The sequence below is a fragment of the Mchenga conophoros genome, linkage group LG3 (assembly GCF_057382185.1).
Source record: "Mchenga conophoros isolate Kocher_MC1m ecotype Shallow Benthic linkage group LG3, M_conophoros_male_GT1.1, whole genome shotgun sequence".
Lineage (NCBI taxonomy): Eukaryota > Metazoa > Chordata > Actinopteri > Cichliformes > Cichlidae > Mchenga > Mchenga conophoros.
The window spans coordinates 34,407,412-34,431,906 of record NC_140528.1 but is presented as its reverse complement, the minus strand read 5'-3'; the positions used below and the strand labels follow the sequence as shown (position 1 = coordinate 34,431,906).

The 24,495-nt window shown below is 43.1% G+C and overlaps 1 protein-coding gene across 1 annotated transcript in view; it reads right to left on the bottom strand.

Moving 5' to 3' along the window:
- Positions 1 to 412: 412 nt before the first annotated feature.
- The window catches only part of LOC146578318 (uncharacterized), a 50,471-nt gene continuing 26,388 nt past the window's right edge, over positions 413 to 24,495 (bottom strand). The window contains exons 11-14 of the mRNA XM_085267801.1: positions 1,884 to 2,219; positions 1,143 to 1,274; positions 948 to 1,034; positions 413 to 435 (exon numbers count right to left, since the gene is read on the bottom strand). Of these exons, the coding sequence (XP_085123927.1) occupies positions 413 to 435; positions 948 to 1,034; positions 1,143 to 1,274; positions 1,884 to 2,219 (578 nt within the window). The remainder of the gene's footprint in view (positions 436 to 947; positions 1,035 to 1,142; positions 1,275 to 1,883; positions 2,220 to 24,495) is intronic.

Here is a 24,495-nt window from a genome sequence, read left to right as displayed (position 1 = left end):
CGCACAGCGATTCATGACAGCTGAGGGCTTTCGCTTTGGTGGCCTCAGAATCTCATCTCTGATTTTTGCGGATGATGTGGTTCTGTTGGCTTCATAGGGTGAGGGCCTCCAGCTCGCACTGGAGCGGTTCGCAGCCGAGTGTGAAGCAGCGGGAATGAGTATCAGCACCTCCAAATCTGAGGCCATGGTTCTCAGCCGGAAAAGGGTGGAGTGCCCACTCCGGGTCGGGGATGAGTTCCTGCCCCAAGTGGAGGAGTTCAAGTATCTCGGGGTCTTGTTCGCGAGTGATAGGAGAAGGGAGCCGGAGATCGACAGACGGATTGGGGCTGCAGCTGCAGTAATGCGGATGTTGCACCGGTCCGTCGTGGTGAAGAGGGAGCTGAGTGTAAAAGCGAAGCTCTCAATTTACCGGTCAATCTACGTTCCTACCCTCACCTATGGCCACGAGCTGTGGGTAGTGACCGAAAGAACGAGATCGCGGCTACAAGCGGCAGAAATGAGCTTCCTGCGAAGGGTGGCTGGCCTCTCCCTTAGAGATAGGGTGAGAAGTTTGGCCATCCGGGAGGGGCTCAGAGTAGAGCAGCTGCTGCTCCACATCGAAAGGAGCCAGCTGAGGTGGTTCGGGCATCTGACAAGGATGCCCCCTGGGCACCTCCTGGGTGAGGTGTTCCAGGCATGTCCCACCGGGAGGAGGCCCCGGGGCAGACCCAGGACACGCTGGAGAGATTATATCTCTCGGCTGGCCTGGGAACGCCTTGGTGTTCCCCTGGATAAGCTGGAGGAGGTGGCTGGGGAGAGGGAGGTCTGGGCCTCTTTGCTTAGGCTGCTGCCCCCGCAACCCGGCCTCGGATAAAGCGGATGAAGATGGATGGATGGATGGATGAATTGAATTGAACCACCATCATGAGTCTGACCTCTGACCTTTGACCTGTATCTACAGCACTGACCTCTGACAGTGAGCAGCACTTCTTTCTTCATCAGAATGTTTCCCTTCCTGTTGTAGATGGTGCAGATGTAGGTGGAGTGGTCTCCATCTGTGGGGTGTTTCAGGGTCAGACTGAGGTCTCCAGGTTCCAGTAAGTTTCTTTTCATCTTTGTTCGGTTCTTGTATTCATCGTCCTGTTCTTCAGGCTGGTCAGAGCCGTTCTCATACACGTGGACCTTCCTGTCATCTCTGTCCTTCCACTCCACTTTAGCGTCTTTAGGCAGGCGAAGTGTGGTTTTGCAGGGCAGCACGACAGACTCCATCCCTGAGTCTACCACCACCTGGTAAACTGAGAGGACAACAAAGCACAACATGATGACATCAGCAGCAGCTGTGATGGTCACATGACCTCCCTGTCCCCTCATTGTCTTCTAGTCTCAGTCAGATTGTGTCTCAGTTTGTTCCTGATGTGTTCCTGACTCGTTCTTTGGTAACTAGTCTGCAGCATCCTGTAAAGTGCTCCAGACATGTTGGATGAAGAGCAGAAGAACAGACAGCCTGAGCCTCCACAGTCGGCCATGTCTCACACACATCAGCACAAAAACCATGAAGATCTCATGTGTCTGCTCTGAACATCTGAAGCTCTCCACCACATGACTGAGCACAACTCAAGGAGGAACATTTACTGAAGCTGCTGCAACATTTACTGTCAGCACATGTTTCCATGTCAGCCTGCTGTTTACCACCACAGAAGAAGAACAGCTTGTACATGTCACTGATCCGCACCACGCATGTGCGAAAGGTGTCTACTTCCACTCGAAGCATTTCACGATAGTTACGGGTCAGAGTATCTGTTAAGATGTTATCAATATTAAGTATCTTTCAATATTAAGTATGTTATCAATATTAAGTATCTCTTAAAATGTCTGCAATAATGATCTGTTTCTACAGCACTGACCTCTGACATGGTGCAGCACTACTTTCTGTCTCAGGATATTTTTGTCCCTGTAGATGGTGCAGATGTATCCTCCACTGTCTCTCTCTGTGGGGTATTTCAGGGTCAGGCTGAGGTCTCCAGTTCTCAGCAGGTCTTCATTCATCTTAGTGCGACCACAGTAAAGGTTGTCCTGGTTCTTAAGGTTGTCACTCCTGTTTGAATACACATGGGCTACCATGAGTTCTGGGTCAGAGCGAGTCCACTCCACTGTGGTGTCCTCAGGCAGGTCAGGTGTTGTTTTGCAGGGCAGGATGACAGACTCTGAGCCTTCCTCCACCTTCACCTCCACCTGCTGGTCTGAGACAACAATGAACCACAATATCAGTTGTAGAGATTTCTATGGGCAATGCATGGTCGATTTTCCCACAGACAACCACACTGGCCTCCATGTGGAACAGAGGCCAACAGTGAGTATTGGTTCCCACCTCTAGCCTACACAGGCCCCAAGGGTAAAACTTTTCTGTGAGCGTCAGTAGTCATGGTAACTGAACTGCATATGTACATTTTTTTCTTTTTGGGTCTGTCCTGCACACAGTAATACAATATAATAATTATAAAATAATATAGTTTGACTCTCTCTTTTTGGGAATGACAATTCAATTGGAAGAAATTCCTGCAAAAACATTTTATTCGTAATTTTGCATTGCATTTGTTCACAATTTGGTACTTTGCACATTACCAGCTGGTGAGGTCATGGCTACACTGTCCCCATGGACACCAGAAAACATTAATTCGAGTTTGTCATATTTTACAGTGAAGGCTCCCACAATCATATAACCTCCTATGAGGAGGTTATCATGGGTCGTAGACTGTCTCAAACCATCACTCATAAGGCTACTCTGTTCATACAAACCACCAAAACACTAATAACACATTTACACGGCTGCTGTAAACCCTTCCTGTCTGAAATGCGCAGTTTCCAAACTCTGAAACTTTTCCATATTTTTGGAGTTTCTTACCAAGGAGTAGGAACGGCAGCAACTTTTTCATCATTCTTCAAAGCAGAACAGCCAGCACAGAGTCCTGATCACTCCAATGTGAATCCACATCTTAACACTCAGCCATTCCTGCCTCACTGCTAACGAACAGAGAGTATTTCCTGCCCAATCTCTGATCCAGTAAACCGGTTCAACATGCTCCGAGTCTTAGTCTGAACTTGAAGTTGATAAACTCTCTGGGGCGTGGGTGGTGCATGAGTCACCGTGGAAAGAGCAGAGCCTCCATTTGGTTTCAGTTTGGATCATGTTTATCCTTTCATTTAATTAAAGAACCACATAAGTTTGAAATAATGTCACATATTTATCAGAGAACCATCAGCGGCTGATACGCAACATTAAGGTGGATGTGAAAAAAATACCGCTGGTCTCCAGGTGTGGCTGGTTGTGGGAGAAGTGCTCAGGGACCCTCCCCAAAGTGCAACACCACAAAAACATGTTGCTGCTTCACTCACATACAGTGGCGTTTCTCCCAGATCACTTTATACTGCACGGCCATCTAGTCCTATCGATCATTCTGACGTGATGAATAAAAATGTGAATTTTTTTAATTAGGAGAATTATTAAATAATTTCTTCTTACCGTGAAAATATAAAAGTTCCTCAGTACCTGCTTTTTTCCTCAACATTTTTACTAATATATAAATTTACAGTGATGAACTCGACACACTTTGAGGAAGTAATTTAAAGTAGACGTCCATTAAAAACACAGTCACCAAACTTTATTGTGTTTTGTTGGTGTTGCACTTTGTAGATGGCCTTAATAATGAAGATGAGTGTGGACTTTTATTGGTGCTTATACCACGATGGTGTCAGGGCCACAGCACTCGCATGTATGGAAGGGATAGACACCTGTAATTCATATCTCAGAGCAAAACAATCAAATATTATCACATCTCTGTATTTAATATTCTACCCAAAAATACCAAAAAAATAAAAATTGATAATACAAGTTTATTTTCATCACATAAACATGTAAATAATCTCCACAGTACTGTAGATGACAGACTGATGAAGGAGTCCTCAGAAGGATTGAGTTTAACAGCCATTTGCCTTCATGACACATTGCTCAGAGATTTTGGTCCATGTTGAAAATGTATTTTTCTGTAAACCACAGAGAGGGTTTGGAAACAGCAGGTCAGCATTTTCTGAAATAGCAGCCTGGCTTATTTAAACAGCCACACTTGTTGGGGTTGAAAATGATTAAATAAAGCCGTTTTATTATTTTTATATACACAATGCCGTGCGTTTGTAATCGAGTTGGTGATTCGTGTTTTTAGGGTCAACAGCTTCATCCAGAGCTATGACTGGGCTGAAATATTGAAGAGCAGACGTAGAGTGATTAAGGGTCCTTTTGCTGCATGCTTACACATCACACTAGATAATGGTTATAAAGATATTCTCTGGACCAAAGGGAGTCTGAACAGAATGTCCTGAACTAGATCTTAGAATCAGCAGCAGGATAATATTAAATAATGAAGGCTAGGCAGGAAGGTGATTTTCTTTTCTCTTTCTTACAGAGGAAGGAGCAAATACGAGGCGAATTTGGACATGAACGAAGAAAGGATCCGTAGGGATACAGCAGACTGCCATGTTGGTTCTGGAAGAAGATGGACATAATAATGCTTGTTATTGTCGCAGTATAAAAACTGTACGGCCCAATCAGAATCATCCTTTGTGTGAAGACAGATGGTTGATTTCACACAGAGGTCCAGTGCTGTAACTTGTACTTTCACCCACTGAAGCAAATAAATCTTTTTAAAATGTCAGATATTTTTTCTGTACTTCCTTCTGAAAAAACTTGAACACCTCTGAGAGAGGTTACACCTCTGTCACAGTTTCCTTTACTTCACTTTGAGTTCAGTCTGAAACACTGTCTGAGACCAGAAAAATAAAGAGTGGAGAGCCGCTTCACCAAGAGGTCTCTTCTCGTCTGCTCGTGTGTTTTGTGGATCACAGAGTTCCCAGTTTCTCTGACTGCTGACTGTTTCTGATAGGAAACCCTTAACACTAGGAGTCCCAGGCTTCTACCTTTCTACCTATAAAACCCGCCACCAGCCAAATGGCTGGTAGGCTTTTAGCTAAGCTTTAGCTTCAGCCAAGTGGAAGCTAAATTGGCTAGTCATTCATATGTATATTAGGTAGTTAAAAAGGAATTCAGGAGGGAGGGGAGTGGGGGTGTGTGGATGAGGGGGTGGGGGAGCTGCTAAAAGCTGTGAACTTCCTTTTGTGTTTCATCTTGATGCATTCTCAATCATCCAGGGAAATAAATCTCCAAAAGTCACCAACTTGGAGTGTTTCAGTTTGCCATCTTAGGGAGAAATCAACACACATGGGTGTTTGTCCTTTGTTGCTGAGATTTATTGATAAAAACAGTACAAAAAACCAACCATTTGTACACATATTTACAAATAATAATGAGAAACAAACTTACTAATAAGCTGTTGAACTGCCGGTCAAACAGATATTTCTACTGTGTCAGAGATGATGAATGTTTCCGTGTTCCTCTTTATATTTTCCATCAGTACACACACGTCATGACATTGCTCAGTCAATCAGCTGCACAATATACACAATATAGAGTTTAAATGTAAATTAAAAATATAAAAATGTAAAAAGCATTGGTCAACAGAAAGCTTGTTTGAACAGTAAAGTTTTTAACTGCTTTTTAAAAGATTCCACAGAGTCAACCAAACGTAGTTGTAGAGGTAGACTTTTCCACAGCATTGGTGCCACAGACCCCTTTCGTCTTCAGACGTGTTCTGGGAGAAACAAACAAACTCTTAGTCTGTGAGCGGAGACGGCGAGCAGTAGTGTATTTTGTGAGAAGCTTGGATAAATAATCTGGGGCTTGGCCATTTAGTGCGCTGTACGTTAAAACAATAATTTTAAAACGAATTCTAAAATCTATTGGGAGCCAATGTAAAGAACATAAAATAGGAGTGATGTGAGCTCGCTTGCTAGAGCAAGTTAGTAGTCTGGCTGCTGCGTTTTGTATAGCTTGGAGGCGAGAAAGTGATGATTTATCCAAGCTGGTAAACAGGGAATTATAATAATCTAAACGCGATGACACAAATGCATGGACAATTTTTTCCAGTTCAGCTAAGGAGACCATATGTTGCAGTTTAGAAATATTCCTTAAATGAAAGAAACAGGAACAAGACAGAGATTTTACGTGTATATGACTAGTTAGGAGTGAGAACGTGTTGATGTAGCATGTAGTGGAGGTGGAACTCCTTTCTAAAGCTTTTCTAACATCAGCTACAATCAACAAACAACAACAAAACAAACTGGATGAGCAGGATTCCAGTGAACTTACTGTGATCGTGGGTAATGCTGCAAACCTTTATCACATTTTCACAGAAAAGAAACTAAATATATATCCTCCTTTAAAAAAAACACACAATGAAACACAGACATACTTATTTATGATAAGATCCACAGAGAGAGAGCCAAGCACGTACACAACATAGCATTGATGAGAAAAGAGTAAGAATATACAATCACAGGTTTACATAAGTACACAGTTGCGACTGAGGCCCTGATCAAATGTTCAAATAAACTGATCATAAAGTCTGTGTCTCTGTTTTATTTCAGGGAGTGCTGAGGAGGGTCTAACATGAAGTCACAGTCGTGCTCTCTGGACAAGATGTGGCTCATTTTCTCACATTTGTACAGCTTTTGGGATGTCAGAGTGCTGCACTCATCAATGCATTTGACTTCATCAACTTCAACTTCATCTTCAGGTGTGTGTGAGAAACCAACTCACCATAAACTGTTGAACTGCATGCCAGTGAAACAGAGACATTTTTGTTATTTGTGTGTGTCAGAGAAGATGAATGTTTCAGCGCTTCTCTTTACATTTCCCTTAAATACACAACTTTGTGTGTGTTTGTGACACTGACTCAACTGTCATCCCCTTTTCTCCTGTACAGCTAGTGCACATCTATAAAGGAGAATCAGAAAAATAAAACTTTTTTTTCTTAATGTGTCACTTACTCTCTATGGTACAGATCTGGGTCCACTCTGCAGTCATTCGACCCTCCAGTACTAACTAGAGATGGCACGATACCATGTCCGAGACGATACTGATATCATAAATTTGGATACCGATATGAATCCGATATAGTGTTTTTTCAATCAATAAAACAGTTTATTTAAAATCTTGCTGCTTTTTGTATAAAAAAATGGTAAATGGCCTGTATTTGTATAGCGCTTTACTATGGACCACAAAGCGTTTTACACTACATTTTGTCATCCACCCATTCACACACACATTCACACACTGGTGATGGCAGCTACATTGTAGCCACAGCCACCCTGGGGCGCACTGACAGAGGCGAGGCTGCCGGACACTGGCGCCACCGGGCCCTCTGACCACCACCAGTAGGCAACGGGTGAAGTGTCTTGCCCAACGACACAACGACCGAGACTGTTGGAGCCGGGACTCGAACCAGCAACCTGCTCAATCAACGTAATCAACTTTAATTTAATGCATGTATAAAAAATTGAACCGAAATCGATTATATTCCTACAATAATTAAATAGATTCAAAATCTTTCTACAACAGAACTGCAGACTGCACAGATGGCACCTTCCCAAAGGAAAAAGTACTACAGCTTACTAGGGTATATTAGACTTAATAGTTACTATATACAGTAATGGATTTCTATACATTTTACATCAGATTAAAACTTTGGTTGTAAGATTCAGATAACTATTTATTAAAAGCTAGACATTTTAAATGAAAATAAGAAAGAAAGATATTTCTTTGTGCCCCCCTTTCCCTGTTGATGCCCCACCTGCCCCCCTGGCAAAACTTTGCTAGACAAACTTGCTTTAGTTCTTGGGATAACTTTCTGGGAGATGAAATATTGGTTTGGTAGCGAGGCTCCAAATGCTCAACCCGACTGCCGACAGGTCTCGCACGCCACAGCTGCTCTATCACGTGAGGCATACTGCTAAGGTTATGAGCTGAGTTACGCTATGGGATATTTAATGGATCGGATTACATTTTTTATTTCTCTCCGATATCCGATCCAGTAATTTAGGTCAGTATCGAACCGATACCGATACGTAATATCGGATCGGTCCATACCTAGTATTACCACGGGAGATTCAACCTGTTCGGACTCTCTCATTGGTAAGTGTGCAGGACTGTACCAGCTGTAGTTGATGGTTTTCCTTCGAGCAATTCTTTAATGTTTCCTTTTCATCAGCAATGAAGTTTTGTTGATGGTTTTCATTTGCTTTAGCAGCTTTGCCAGAAGTTAAATCTTTATTGAAATCCAGTTTTAGGTTTTTATCTGCATTGACTTTTCTCCCCTGAAGGTTCAGTTAGTTTGATGGAGTCCATAAAAGGTTTAAAGGCACTTACTGGGATTTCTAAAATATCCAGATTTTACGAATTATAGACAAAATTTATATACAGTATAATTATGATCATTTACAGTATAATTGATTGCTTTATTTATTATTTATTCATGTATTGAAATATAAGAAGCAGAACAGTGGAGGCAATCAAAACACTCGCTCACAGAGAAAGAAGGATGAGGGCTTTTACTGGATGTGACTGAACTGTTCAAAAAAAGAAATGGATCAAGAACACAAGAAGCATGATGGAGAAATCATGTCTGCTGTGGCTGCTCATAGGAACTCTGTAATGGTCCTCTCTCTCTTGTTTCTCTATATCAAACATCCGGTTTGCGTAGGAGGTAAACAAGACAGCTGTTTCCTCCTTTCTCTGCTTGAACCCCATCAGTCTGTGTCCTGGAAGTTACTGCTTTTCTCTATTGTTTTGTTAAATGTCAAACTTTGAGGTAATCTGGATGTCGTTTCTCTTTAGCTCTGACCTGTCCTCTGTACTGGGTGCAAGCCAGCACCAGCAAGGTGTTCCTAAGTAGGGCTGGGTTTCGTCACTGATTTCTAGAATCGATTCAATTCCAATTCACAAGTTCCCGAATCGATTCAATCTAGGATTCAATTCAATTCGATTTGATTTGAATCAGGAAAATTTTGCCTCAGACAGTCAGAAATATTATAATTCAGACACATTCAGTACATTTCTATATTTTTATATCTATAAATAGAAATCTGACACTTGCAAGACTTCAGCAAAGGTGTATAAGCATCACAGCAGATGCCTTTGTGTCAAAGAGGATAAAACAGAGAAAAACATGAAGGTGATTTTCCTGGCCTGGGATTTTGTAAAAATATTCTGCAGTAGATCAAAAACGAAAGAAAACCATTAATCAACATATGAACATTACCTGATGCTGCTGAAGTGAAGCAGAGCAAAGTTACAAAGGTTTTATTAGAGACACAGCTGAGCGTTTGCAATTTTGCATAATTTTAAAAAGTTTAAATTTGTTGAGAAGCCCATTGAACAGCAGAAATGGGGCTTTTTTTGGAAGTAAGTAAAAGGAAAAAAAACAGTGTCTGACAGAGCTGTAAACAACTTGTGCGTAACAAGCAAGTGAATAATGCAGAAAACAGATTTTTAGACGGGAAACTGTTCTTGGAGTATACACAGAGAGAGAGAGAGAGAGAGAGAGAAAGCTGTGCATGAAGTGATTTTTACCGTGGTGGAAGCGCGAAACTAAGGGAATTCATGACGATGTTTATGTGAAGTGTAGTTTGGATCTTCTTTTGCTGTTGGTTCAGTCAATATTGTTTGGAGAGAGATCAAACCTGCAGCTTCATAATCACAAGAAGAGCGTAAACACAAAGCGCGGACCCGCCGACGGATCAGAATCAGTGAGTTTTCAGCCATGACCGTGTCATCGGGTGAGAAAGACGACATCTCACTGACCCATCGGCAAACATGCAACCTCCACACAGAAAGACCCCGGCCTGATGTTGGAATTGAACTCAGGACCTTCTTGCTGTGCAGCAACAGTGCTAACCACAGTGCTGCCTTGGTTACAAAACATGTTCACTAAAATTAAAAAGCAATTGTTGAAGAGATAAAATGGTCCTTTCTCGTTTTTATAAATATGATTTTTAACTTACAGTTATTATGCATTTCTTGTATAAAATAAAAAAGATAAAATGTGAGTTACTGCTAATTGTTGTATGTTTATGTAATAACAAATCCCATTCACATTTAAACACTGAATTTAGGCTTGGACATTATATTTAACACTTAGTGTGGAGTTGTCATGTTTTCCCTGACAATTCTCTCTGGACACTCCAGCTTCCTCCTACAGTCCAAAGACACACATGTTACTCCTAAAGTGGCTGCATATCTGTGTACGTGTGCTGACCCTGTAACAGACCTGTGACCTATCCAGGATGTATCCTGCTTTTCACACATCAAAGTTGGGATAGGTTGATAGGTAGCGTTGGCTGAGGAAATCCAAATCATGTGACGTCACCCTGAGATGCTTCTGAGAAACAAACTCACTAATAAGCTGTTGAACTGCATGCCAGTCAAACAGATACGTTTACTGTGTTTGTGTTTCAGAGATGATGAAAGTTTCCGCGTTCCTCTTTACATTTTCCATTAGTACACACCCATCCTGACATTCCTCCTGTCAGTCAGCTCTCTGGGTGGAAGAGAACAAAACACATAAATAAATGTTTAAGACAGGAGCTACTTAAACTGTTAATGTTCCTTTATTTGTTTTGCACACAGGTTTATCATTAAAAATCTTACCAACAATGACATAAACTACTTATCTTTATAATCTTTATAGAGAAATAAATAAAGTTGAAATTCGTATGTATTTCTTATGCCCAGCAGCAAAGCCAGACTGTGACTTTAGGCCTGTCTTCTTACAATTACTTGTGTGTGTGTGTGTGTTCTGAGTTTTCATCAGAGCCAGAGGTCAGCTACTCTTCACTGAAGTTTTCCACCAGTCCCACCACATTACACAATATGACACACATTAGCTGGTTCAGTGTTTAAATGCTGTAGGCCACAAATGGTGCATTTTTCTGATTATTACAGATACAAACACTTTTTATCCCCTCCTTGAATCGCCACCTTATCGTGGTGGAGGGGTTTGTGTGTCCCAGGGATCCCAGGGGCTATGTTGTCTGGGGGCTTTTGCCCCCTGGTAGGGTCTCCCATGGCAAATTGGTCCTGGGTGAGGGACCCGACAAAGGCAAGGCAAGTTTATTTGTATAGCACAATTCAACAACAAGGTGATTCAAAGTGCTTTACAGAGACATTAGAAACAAAAACAAATAAAAAGCATGATTTAAAATTGATTAAAACAAGCAAATAAACTAACTAACTAATTAACAAACAAACAAACAAACAAACAAACAAACAAACAAAACAGTATATAAAATCAAAACAGATAAAATCAGAACAGTAGATAAAATCAGTAGTTAAATGTAAGTTTTGAAATTTAAGCTTAAAGTGTGGATTTGGTGCTTTATTCAAATGCAGCTGAGAACAGGTGAGTCTTCAACCTGGATTTAAATAAACTGAGTGTTTCAGCTGATCTGAGGCTTTCTGGGAGTTTGTTCCAGATATAAGGAGCATAAAAGCTCAATGCAGCTTCTCCGTGTCTGGTTCTGACTCTGGGAACTGATAAAAGACCGGATCCAGATGACCTGAGGGATCTGGAAGGTTCATACTGGGTCAGGAGGTCATTGATGTATTTTGGTCCTAAACCATTCAGAGCTTTATAGGCCAGCATCAGAACTTTAAAGTCTATCCTCTGACGGACAGGCAGCCAGTGTAAAGACCTCAGAGCTGGACTGATGTGGTCCACTTTTTTGGTCTTAGTGAGGACTCGAGCAGCAGAGTTCTGAATGAGCTGTAGTTGTCTGACTGATTTTTTAGGTAGACCTGTAAAGATGCTGTTACAGTAATCAAGCCTACTAAAGATGAATGCATGGACTAGTTTTTCCAGGTCCTGTTGAGACATCAGATCTTTTATCCTTGAAATATTCTTGAGGTGATAGTATGCTGACTTTGTTATTGTCTTAATGTGTTTTTCTAAGTTTAGGTCTGCATCCATCACTACACCCAAATTTCTCGCCTGGTTTGTGGTTTTTAGATGTATAGATTGAAGTTCTCTGGTGACCTGTAATCGTTTTTCTTTGGCGCCAAAGACTATTACCTCAGTTTTGTTTTTGTTTAGCTGGAGAAAATTGTGGCACAACCAGTCATTGATTTCCTCAATGCATTTACCAAGAGCCTGTACAGGGCCTCGGTCTCCTGGTGACATTGTGATATATATTTGTGTGTCATCTGCATAGCTGTGATAGTTTATTTTGTTGTTGTTTATAATCTGTGCCAGTGGGAGCATGTAAATGTTAAACAGAAGGGGTCCCAAGATAGAACCTTGGGGAACTCCACATGTGATACTTGTCTGCTCAGATGTGAAGTTACCTATTGATACAAAGTATTTCCTGTTTTCTAAGTATGTTTTGAACCAGTTTAGTACAGTTCCTGAAAGACCTGTCCAGTTCTCCAGTCGTTTGAGTAATATGTTGTGGTCAACTGTATCAAATGCTGCACTGAGATCCAGTAAAACTAGGACTGACATTTTTCCACTGTCTGTATTCAGACATATGTCATTAAACACTTTGGTCAGAGCGGTTTCAGTGCTGTGGTTCTGTCTAAAACCTGACTGGAAGGCATCGTAGCAATTATTCTGTTTTAAGTAATTGAGCTGTTGAGAAACTGCTTTTTCAATGATCTTACTTAAAAATGGGAGATTTGAGATCGGCCTGTAGTTGTTCATTTGTGTCTTGTCAAGATTGTCCTTTTTCAGTATAGGTTTAATTACAGCAGTTTTTAGTGATTCTGGAAACACACCTGATAATAAAGAAAAGTTGACGATCTGTAACAGGTCTGACTCTAAAGTCTTTGAGACCTTTTTGAAAAAACTTGTTGGCAGGACATCTAAACAGCAAGAGGAGGAGTTCAGTTGACCTAAGATGTCCTCCAGGTCTTTGCTGTTAATAGGTTTAAACTGTTTCATGGTATTTAAACAGTTTTTTGGTGGACACAGTACATATCCTGGATCTGCTGTTGATGTACCAATAGCTTGTCTAATTTTTTGGATTTTTTCTGTGAAGAATTTGGCAAAGTCATTGCAGGCCATGGTCGAATGAAGTTCAGCTGCCACTGACACAGGAGGGTTTGTTAGCCTGTCAACTGTAGAAAATAAGACCCGAGCATTATGGCTGTTTTTAGTGATGATGTCAGAGAAGTAGGACCTCCTTGCACTCCTCAGTTGTAAATTATAATTGTGAAGTTTCTCTTTATAAATGTCATAATGAACCTGGAGGTTTGTTTTTCTCCATCTGCGCTCAGCTTTCCTACACTCTCTTTTTTCATTTTTCACCAGTGTGGAGTTTCTCCATGGAGACTTTTTCCTTCCAGAGATAACCTTCACCTTAATGGGAGCAATAGTGTCCATTACATTTAACATGTTAGCATTGAAGCTATTGACGAGCTCATTGACTGACCCTCTGGACAGGTCAGGTGTTAATGGGAAGACCTGGTTAAAAATTGCACTACTGTGTTCAGTTATACACCGTTTTGTGATCACTGTTGTTGATATATTTGTGTGGGCTGAGATTTTACTTTCAAAGAAAACACAGTAATGATCAGACATGCCCACATCAGACACAGTAACCTTTGAAATGCTCAGGCCTTTGGAGATCAGTAGGTCAAGAGTGTGTCCTCTATTATGTGTGGCCTCTGTTACATGTTGAGTCAGCCCAAAGTTGCCCAGAATGTTACTCAGGTCTTTAGTCCCTTTGTCCTGAGGGTTGTCCACATGGATGTTAAAATCCCCAACAATAATTACACAGTCAACATCAACACAGATCACAGACAGCAGTTCACTGAGGTCATTAAAAAAGTCTGTGCAGTATTTGGGAGACCTGTAAACATTAAGAAACACAACTTTGGATGGGGCCTTCAGCTGTAAAGCCACATATTCAAAAGACTGAAAACTTCCAGGAGATAGCTGCTTACATTGAAATGATTCATTAAATAAGACAGCAACCCCCCCTCCTCTCCTGCTCACCCTGGCCTCACTGATAAAACTGTAGTTAGGAGGGGTCGTCTCGATGAGAACAGCTCCACTGTTACTTTGGTCCAACCAAGTTTCAGTTAAAAACATAAAATCAAGGCTGTGCTCAGTGATTAAATCATTAATTAAAATTGTTTTCCCAGCTAAAGATCTAACGTTTAATAAAGCCAACTTAAGTGTTTTAGAGGTATTACTTGTCCCCTCGTGTTTGGGAGCAGTCTGTGGCACACAAGGTATGTTTACTATGTTTAAAGATCTTTTAGAGTGCAGCTCTCTGTGTTTTGACCAGGCCACATGTCTCCTGTCACCTAAAAGTACAGAGATTTTAAAACCTTCTAGTAAACAGGGTCCCAGCTTCTCCTGGGAAAAGTCACCACTGCCATAATCCTCACAGCCCGGACCCTTCACACATCACACATCAGACTGCGGAGACAGAGCATGAAGATGGTAAGGAGGAACTAAGGGGGGCGAGGCTGGGCAATGTGACTTCGATTGCTCTGTTGAGGGTGGGGCTCGATGGCGAACCTTTGGCCGCTCTGGTGGGGGGTTTATGGGGGACAAAAAGGGATTGGGACGGGGGGTAGATCTGAGCCCAGCATTGACCCGCTCCATCATCTCCTCAGTGAATTTCAGGTGTGGGGAGGAGGGAGAAAGGGAGGGGGAGGAGGGTGATGGCCTGTCAGGGGTTTTGGGGACTGGGGAAGGTCGTGGTCCCTTGTCCTGGTCGTTGGTGTTGTTGAGAGAGTTGGAGGCAAATAGGGACCCCTCTTCTTGCCTTAGATGTCTCTCCTTTCTGAGGCTCTTCCTCAGATGCCTTAGGTGTCTCTCCTTTCTGAGGCTCTTCCCGGGTGGGGGCAGATGGAGCTCCTCCTCAAGGTTTCTGCTGGGCTTTGTCTGTTCTTGGAGTACTGTTTGTTCCTCTTTATGAGATAACTCCTCGTTTATCTCAGCCTTGGCACCAAGCACAGATGGATGACGTATGGAATAAAACAAGTTGGAGGTGAACAGTTTCACCCCTGACTTGTTAAAATTAAATCCATTTGCTTTAAACAGATGCCTGCGTTCCCAAAAAATATTAAAGTTGTCGATAAAATGCACTGAGTGGTCGGCACATGCTGATATAAGCCATTTATTCAGTGTAAACAACCTGCTGAATCTCTCGTCTCCTCCTCTGACCGGCGGTACAGGTCCACTGATGAATACAGCTGCATTCAGAGAGTTTACAGTATTTAATAATCCAGTAAAGTCCCGTTTCAGAACCTCCGACTGTTGTTCGGACACATCGTTTGACCCTGTATGCAGAACAATGTTTGTCACAGTTGGATATTCATCTGCAATTTGAAGAATTCTCTCCTTCAGGTTGTTGACCATATCCTTAGGAAAGCAGAGGACTTTAGTGTTCTTACCGCACATCCTTTGTACATCCTTTACGGCAGAGTCACCCACAATCAGAGTTTCAGGCCTAGCCTTTAGCTTTCCCTGTGGCCTTTCACTTTTCAACAGATTTTCAGACCTTACTTCGCTGCTTTTAGATGGATGGTTGTCCGATATAGATCCAGGGTCCTTTGATAGTGGAGCAAATCTGTTCTGCAGTTTCACATTCAGTTGTTTTGGAGGTTTGCTGTTATTCTTCCTATTCACGGTTGTCCAGTCCCGTTTCCTCCCGTATACAGGGGTAGAAGAGCTTCTCTGTCTCGTAGGAAGTGAAGGCCAGTCGGTTTCAGAGATTTCAGCTCGCTGTGCCCTGCCTGTGGTACGTCCTCCCCCTTCCAGGAGACATGATTTATGTCTTGGTTTTGCACCAAGACAGTCCAAGGGGGGATTATCACTTGAGGATTTATAATAATGCACAGAGTCTACTTTCTTGGTCATGTTATCTGTGCTCCTTAGCTGTGTACTAGCTTGCTCATCGCCATTGTTTTGAATCAAAGGCAAAGTTGTTTCATTTCCACACAGTCCATTTACCTCCACGTTTACTTCTAAGCGATGAATTTTTGTCTCCAGTACTGCAATCTTCTGCAGGAGGCTGTGGTAGTTATCTGTGGAGAGGGAAGGCATCTTGTTGCTAGTTAGCCTAGCGGTTAGCCCCTTTCCAGGCTATTGAGGCTGTTCGGTGCCCAGACGCTGTAATCAGGCTTCAGCTGTGTCTAGGCCACAGACACACGGAGCGCTGAGGATAAGGTAACTATAAAAATGTTGCTGTTTCTGTTAAGAACACTTTAGTCCTAATGATCTATAAGTGTCCAGAAGCTATCGCAGGTAAGCTCATAAGGAAAAAAGGGAAAAAAATCAGCATAAAAATCAATAAAAGAAGCAAAGAGCAAAGAGATGAAGCGTCCACACTCACAAAAGGGGAGGAGCAAGAAAAGAGCGATTCTGAAGACCCTTATGAAAAGCACATCGAGGGAACAGTTTACCCTGCCCTGGATAGGGTTACCGGGGCCCCGCCCTGGAGCCAGGCCCGGGGAGGGTGCCTGAGGGCGAGCGTCTGGTGGCTGGGCCTTAGTCCATGGGGCCCGGCCGGGCACAGCCCGAAGAGGAGACATGAGCCCATCCTCCCGCAGGCCCACCACCCGCAGGAGGCGCCATAGGGGTCGGGTGCATTGTGTGCCGGGTGGCGGCCAGGAGCGAAGGCCCTGGCGGACTGACCCCCGGCTGCCAAGACTGGCAATAGGGACATGGAATGTCACCTCTCTGGTGGGGAAGGAGCCTGAGTTAGTGCGTGAGGTTGAGAGGTATCGGCTAGATATAGTCGGGCTCACCTCTACTCAGGTGCTCCACCTGGAGACTCTGTTGGCCTGCTGGGAGACTTCAATGCGCACGTGGGTAACGACAGCGAGACCTGGAGGGGCGTGATTGGGAGGAACGGCCTCCCTGATCTGAACCCGAGCGGTGCTTTGTTATTGGACTTCTGTGCTAACCACAGTTTGGCCATAATGAACACCTTGTTCGAACATAAGAGTGTCCATAAGTGCACGTGACACCAGGACGCTCTAGGCCGTAGGTCGATGATCGATTTTGTAATCGTATCACCAGACCTGCGACCATATGTTCTGGACACTCGGGTAAAGAGAGGGGCTGAGCTGTCAACTGATCACCACCTGGTGGTGAGTTGAATCAGGTGGCGGGGGAGGACGCTGGACAGACCTGGTGCACCTAAACGGGTAGTGAGGGTGTGCTGGGAACGTCTAGCAGAGGCCCCAGTCCGCGAGATCTTCTTTTTTTTTTTTTTTTTTTTTTTTTTTTAAATGACATCAGAAACAGCAGTATGCGACATTACGTGATGGCAGAGCTTCAGTTCATCCTTTGTCATTTTTTTTTTTTTTTTTTAATAAATAGGACAGGGGGAATGAATGAGAGAAAGAGGGGGAGAGAAAGAAAGAAAACCAAAGGGGAGAAGAGACGGTGAGAAGGGGGGGGAAGAGAGAGAGAAAAAAAAAAAAGAACTCCTGGGTCACCTGTATGGAGAAAAAAAAAAACAAACAAACAAAAAAAACAAACAGAGGAGACAGCAAACAACAAAGAGTAACATAATAATAGAGAAAACAAAGCACCATCACAATAAACTAGCTAGTCATAGATATCAATATTTACTAAATAATAAACGATATTGTGCAGCACGCAAGATAGACAGCGCACAGTGTGCTTTGAGGCAGCAGCCAAGAAAGCTTTAGTCCGCGTCTGTGAATACCCATGTGTGCATACCTGTGTGGATCAGCATGCTTGCATTCCAAAGGTTTCTCCATGTAATGATCTGCTAGGGAGTGTGGGGGGGCCACAGCCCCGTCCTCCAGGGTAGTCCGCGAGATCTTCAACGCACACCTCTGGCACAGCTTCAACAGCATTCCGAGGGAGACTGGGGACATTGAGTCCAAATGCACCATGTTCAGCGTCTCCATTGCCGAAGCTGCTGCATTGAGCTGCGGCCGCAGGGTGGTTGGTGCCTGCCGTGGTGGTAATCCCCGAACCAAATGGTGGACACCAGAGGTGAAGGGAGCCACCAGGCTGAAGAAGGAGTCCTGTCGGGCTTGGTTAGCCTGTGGGACTCCGGAGGCAGCCGACAGGTATCGACAGGCCAAGCGGAATGCGGCTCGGGCAGTGGCTGAAGCAAAAACTCGGGTGTGGGAGGAGTTCGGAGAGGCCATGGAAAAAGATTTTCGGACTGCCTCGAAGAGATTCTGGCAAACTGTCAGGTGTCTCAGGAGGGGAAAGCGGTGCTCTACCTGCACTGTGTATAGTGCTGGCGGAGCGCTGTTGACGTCGACTGAGAAAATTGTCAGGCAGTGGAAGGAATACTTCGAGGACCTCCTTAATCCCACTGACACATCTTCCGAGGAGGAAGCAGAGTCTGGGGATGAGGGGAATGACCCGCCAATTTCCGGGGGCGAGGTCACTGAGGCAGTTAAACAACTCCTTGGTGGCAGAGCCCCTGGTGTTGATGAGGTCCGCCCCGAGTTCCTGAAGGCTCTGGACGTTGTAGGGCTGTCCTGATTGACACGCCTCTACAATGTTGCGTGGAGATCAGGGGCAGTACCCCTGGACTGGCAGATCGGGGTGGTGGTCCCCATCTTTAAGAGGGGAGACCGGAGGGTGTGTTTCAACTACAGGGGGAACACACCCTGTAGGGGGACGCTGCAACGGTCCGTCGTGGTGAAAAGGGAGCTGAGTGTAAAAGCGAAGCTCTTAATTTACCGGTCGATCTACGTCCCTACCCTCACCTATGGCCACGAGCTGTGGGTAGTGACCGAAAGAACGAGATCGCGGATACAAGCGGCAGAAATGAGCTTCCTCCGAAGGGTGGCTGCCTCTCCCTTAGAGATAGGGTGAGAAGTTTGGCCATCCGGGAGGGGCTCAGAGTAGAGCAGCTGCTGCTCCACATCGAAAGGAGCCAGCTGAGGTGGTTCGGGCATCTGACCAGAATGCCCCCTGGGCGCCACCTGGGTGAGGTGTTCCAGGCATGTCCCACCGGGAGGAGGCCCCGGGGCAGACCCAGGACATGCTGGAGAGATTATATCTCTCGGCTGGCCTGGGAACGCCTTGGTGTTCCCCCGGATAAGCTGGAGGAGGTGGCTGGGGAGAGGGAGGTCTGGGCCTCTTTGCTTAGGCTGCTGCCCCCGCGACCCGGCCCCGGATCAAGCGGATGAAGATGGATGGATGGATAAAGTTCTCTTAATTAAGTCTTTAAGATTTAAGATATTTAAGGTGAAGTAGCTGTTGTAATCCCCACTTTCTGAATGGGTGTTTAAGATGTTATATTATACACATGTGTGCACAGAATAAGGGACATGGTGCTGCAGAGATTGCTGTTGCTTAGTGTTTAGCACTCCCACCTCACAGTCAACAGGTTTTGGGGTTTGAATCTATCGAGCCTTTCAATGTGGAGTTTACATGTTCTCCCTGTGTGGACACTCCAGCTTCCTCCCACAGTCCAAAGGCACACGTGTTAACCGTTCATCCTAAAGTAGCTGTATATCTGTGAATGTGTGCTGACCCTGCAACAGACCTATGACCTGTCCAGGATGTTTCCTGCTTTTCACACTATCACAGCTGGGAAACGATGATAAGTAGCGTTGGCTGATTAAATCCAAATTATATGATGTCACCTTCAGGTGCTTCTGAGAAACAAACTTACTAATAAGCTGTTGAACTCCTGTCAGTCAGCTCTCTGGGTTTATCAACCACAGATGTGTTGTTTATAACAAAACTCTTAATGTTTGTTTGCTTGTTTTGTACACAGGTTTATCTTAAAAAATTCTAATCCCAATGGCATTAACTGTTTAATGAAATAAATCATGTAATGTAAAAAATAAATAAATCACATTTTTTGCTCACGGTAGCTATACCTGAGCTCATGAGCAAGTGAGCTAATTATGTCGGTCAAAGTCAAATGTATGAAAACAAATTGACAAAAACATTCCTGATGCCACTCAATCCACACATGCTCTTATCTCACAGGCTGTGATCCACTGAAATAAACTGAAGCTGTCTCCTTCTCTCTGATGCTTCATATTAAGGTCTGATGCTGGTTTTATTAAGTGCCTGAAACGGGCAGAAATATGTGGGGCCTTGTTCAAAACATCTGGGATGAAGAGTCAGTGAAGACAAACATGATGGAGCTCAGTCAGAGAAAACAGTTTCCAACTGCAAAATAAAAATAAATAAATCAACTGAGAAAAATTTACAATTACAGAATTGACATATTTAACATTTTATTAGTCGTTCCACAAAAGCACTGTGAGTTTGCCTTTGTTTGTAAGTACTGAGCTCAGTTCTGTCGCACTTTTCCAAACAAACATCCCAGTTAAGTTAACGAAGTGAACACAGACCTGAAAGACTTTAGTTGCATGTTTCATTCATGATAGAGCGCTGTGCAAGTCTAATGTCATTAAAGTTTACTCAGAAAAAGTGAAACAGGTGATTCATTGTCCAGAGAAAAATGATGCAAAGAGGAAATATTTAGAGGTAGGCAGGATGATGACAGCGATGCTAATCAGGTGTTGAAAAACAAAAACATGTCATTGCAGCTCAGAAACCTCTCAGAAACTAGCTCATCCAAAACCTGCTGAACTGCATTTCAGTCAAATAAAGCATGTTTTTAGTCCGTGCACGTGTGTCAGAGGTGATGAATGTTTCCACATTCAGAGATTCCTCCTTTCAGTCAACTGGTAAGTAAAGGCAAGTAAAGTCCATGTTGTTGATCAGAGCAGCCTCACAGGGTTAAAATCAGACCTTTCAGTTTTGAACACTTTCAATTTGTTGAGCTTTTTTATCGTAAAAAAACTGTTTGTTTGTTTTTCTTCAGTTTTAACAAGGAAAACCTGCAGCATTTTTCTGTTAATCCAAGAGAGACATGTAGACATCGTTATGTAACCAGAAGATTCAAAATCACTGAATAAATGCTAGAAACTTTCTAACTGACAGACAGACTGCTGTGAATGTTGCTCTCACTCTGAACTGATAATAGCCTGAAAATGCACCGTGCACACATATAAAAACCAAAGAACGGAGGAAAAAAATTAATGGGAACATAATTCATGCCACACAAAAAACATAAAGGCACACACTGGAGAATAAAGCGCTCGAAAGCAGTGCAGAAGTCTGACCTTAGAGTTCATCTGTGACCTGAGTGATGAGGATTATTCAGAGCATGGCTCACAGGTGAGAAGAGTTTAAAAACTGTAGTTTGTACACAGGTTTAACTGTAAAAGTGTTGATCTCAATGACATAAACTGTTTAAATAAAACACCACACATGTCACCCATCTAACTGTGGATCTGTGGCTCATTCAAGGCAGTGTGAAGAACTAAAGAATTAAAAACAAAGAAAAACTATTCTGATGTTACTCAGACAGATTTGTGATCCACTAAAATAAACAGGAATATTTAAATGGAACTGAGTCTGGTCCACCACCTCCACACTTGAAATTTTAAACATTTTAAATTGTCTTTTTAAGACATGTTTATTAATTATTCAGCAGGTTTATTTTGATCAAATGATGATTTTTTTTCATCTGTCTCAGAAATTTAAAATAGAGAAAAAGAAGAGAAAGGGTTAATTAACAAAAACCAATCAGTCAATCATTCATTAAAAAAGTAAATGAGTGAATAAATAAATACATGAATAAAAACAATATTATCTTATTTTTAACATTCAGAATCTGCCTTCAGACAATGTTCTTTAGATTCTTAAAGGTTGAATCATGAGTTTGTTTTGAGTAGAAAAAGATTCTGCAGATACTTTCTGTTTCTGTTCTTTGTGGAAAAACAGGAACAGCAGCTCTGAGCAGGACATTTGTGGAGGTAAAAGTGAAAATCTGATCAGCTGTTTTCTCTCACACAGCCTCACTAGGAACCACAAAACTCTAAATTCAACTTAATTTGAGTCCCTTTGTTACAGACTTTAGTCCAAGAAGATCAGTACCGTCAATTTGATTTTAATGAATATTAACATCACGTGTTCTACAGACAGGATAACTGATGTAAAACGTTATTTGTGGATGTTTTTATGTCAGATTTGTTCATATTTAAAAATCAGCTTGAGCATGAAAGTGGTCGAGTGTTTTTCACCTCTCCAGAGCACCAGCACAAAAGGGGTCATAGGTTTTCTCCATTTTCTTTGTACTATTTTTGAATCGTTACCTTACAGTATAAAGCACCTTGAGGCAAGCAGTGTTGTGATTTGATGGCTATATCAATACAATTGCATTATTTTAAATCATGTCAACAGGCCAACATCAGACCACTGACATTTCTAGTATCTATACAAATAGAAATATTAGAGCTCAGTGTGTATTTATATTGACTGGTTGTCAGTGATGCTTTCTTTCTAACAGTGTGGAGTTTTTAGACAGAAAGTTGCAGCACACTCTCTGGATATGCAGGGTCAGTTACTACTTTATAAGTGTATTAATGACATGGCACTGACCTTAATATCCACTGTCAGGAAAGCTGGACATAGAAGGAAGACACAGATGGGGGAAAGGTGAATGGAAAAGTGGGATGAGGAAGTTGGACCCGGCGTTAGGGAAAGAGGAGAAGAAAAGAAAGGGAGATAGAGGATGGAAGAATGTGGACCTGGGCCGAGAGAAGGAGGACAAAGGACAGGGAAAGGAGAACGGGGAAAGCTAATGGGAACATCGGGGATAGGGACAGGGGGACAGGAAAGGTGGACAGAGAAGTGAGACAGGAATGTGGGAAAATAAATGAGAAAGTTGGAGATGGGAGGATGGGTATAGGGAAAGGTGGACCCGGGATGAGGGAAGAAGGACAGAGAACAGGGGAGGGAGATGGAGATGTCGGAAGAGGAAAAGTGAGTGAGAAGGGAAACTGGGGGCGAGAATGAAGGAGGAAGGAACCTGGATGAGAAAAGAGGACAGAGAATCAGCCAGTTCTCAGTCCCGAGGCGTTCCTTAGGTACGCGAAAGGTGACATCCGGCGTTCCTATCCTGGGTTCTGGCTGAGACCTAACCCTAACCTTATCCCAAACTAAAACCTTATCCCTAGCCATAAGCACCACTTTAATGACATTCGAAAGTTTTTTCTAAAGCGCTTTGTGGAAAATAAATATACATGTGTAGATAAATGTTTTCATGTCTATCGGCATCCTGGAGAGGCTGTCTGCATCCACATTTTCCTTACCGGGCCGATATTTAATTGTTAAGTGGAAATCTGCCAGTTCTGCTACCCATCAACACCCTGATGCATTCAGTTTGGCAGTGGACAGCACATAGGTATTGGATTGGATTATTCTACATGGTGAAGAATCCATCCTCGACACAGTCAACAAGATTCACAGGGAAATTCCTCAATCCACTAGACAGACAGATCGCAATGAATTCACCACTCAGGTATGTTGCAGGTCTTTTGTGGTTCTATGTTTATGTGTTTCATTGTGTGTAAAAGGGCTATGGAAATAACAATTTATCTTATTTCTTAGGTGTTTTCAACCTCTGCTGCCACGCTGACGGCGTATGCGGCCAAACGGAAGAAGACAGTCTATATTCTGAGCAGCATGCACAGCGTGGTTCAGACTGATAACACTACCAAAAGGAAGCCAAACACTGTCACCCTTTACAACAAAACAAAGTGTGGCGTGGATGTGATGGACCAGATGGTTCGGGAGTACACTGTCCGCAGAGGAACACGGCGCTGGCCAGTTGCCGTGTTCTATAACATGATTGACATGGCAGCACTGAATGCACATGTGCTGTATCAAGCATGCACCGGGACGAAGGAAAGACGGGTGGACTTCCTGGTGGAGCTTGCAAGAGAGTTGGCTCACTCTCATGTAGCTGCGAAGAAGGCAAGAAAAGAACAGTTGCTTCGGACACAACCCTCCACACCAGTGGCGGCTCCTGAAAAAAATCTCAGGGGGGGCAATTTTTATGATATCGACTAAAATGACCCATTTAATGAGTACATCAAACAACACAATTTTAATTTAAATTTAAAATGAACAACCATATTCGACTTAGTCGACTAAACCTCTAAAAATCCCTGGATTGTCTGAGGAATCACTTTCATCATGTCCCCGCATTGCTAGCTCAAAAGCACCACAAAACTTAATACAATCGATGATTTTAGATAAAATATGACGGTTTTTATCTACCTCTTCGTTGTGCCTTCTTAAAGCAATCCGATGTCCATCATCTAGCTGCGCCGCTATGCTAGTTTTCCCTAGCACAGCTAGCTTTACACATATGAACTCGTGAGCTTTCATGTTTCTTGATTCGTTCGGAGAGGTGCTTTAAGTCGGTTTGTCCAGATTGTGTCCACGTCAAATCACACTTGTCACTTTTGAACAGTATGCACGGGAAACAAAAAAGTGCATTAGCTGTTCCACAGCCTGTCAGCCACGACTTGCGCTGGAACCAACTCCGACAAAAAGTCCTGTTGTATGCTTTTGACTTCTCCTTCGTTGCCTGGGTTAGTTGAATTTCGGGCTTGTCAGGTCCCAACTCTTTAACTTGCAGTTTTTCTGCCATTGTCCTTCTGGCAAAAGGGTAGGTTAGAAGCGATCTAACCGAATTTGGGGGAGGCTGTGCCTCAACCGTTAACAATACCGCTGCCATCGT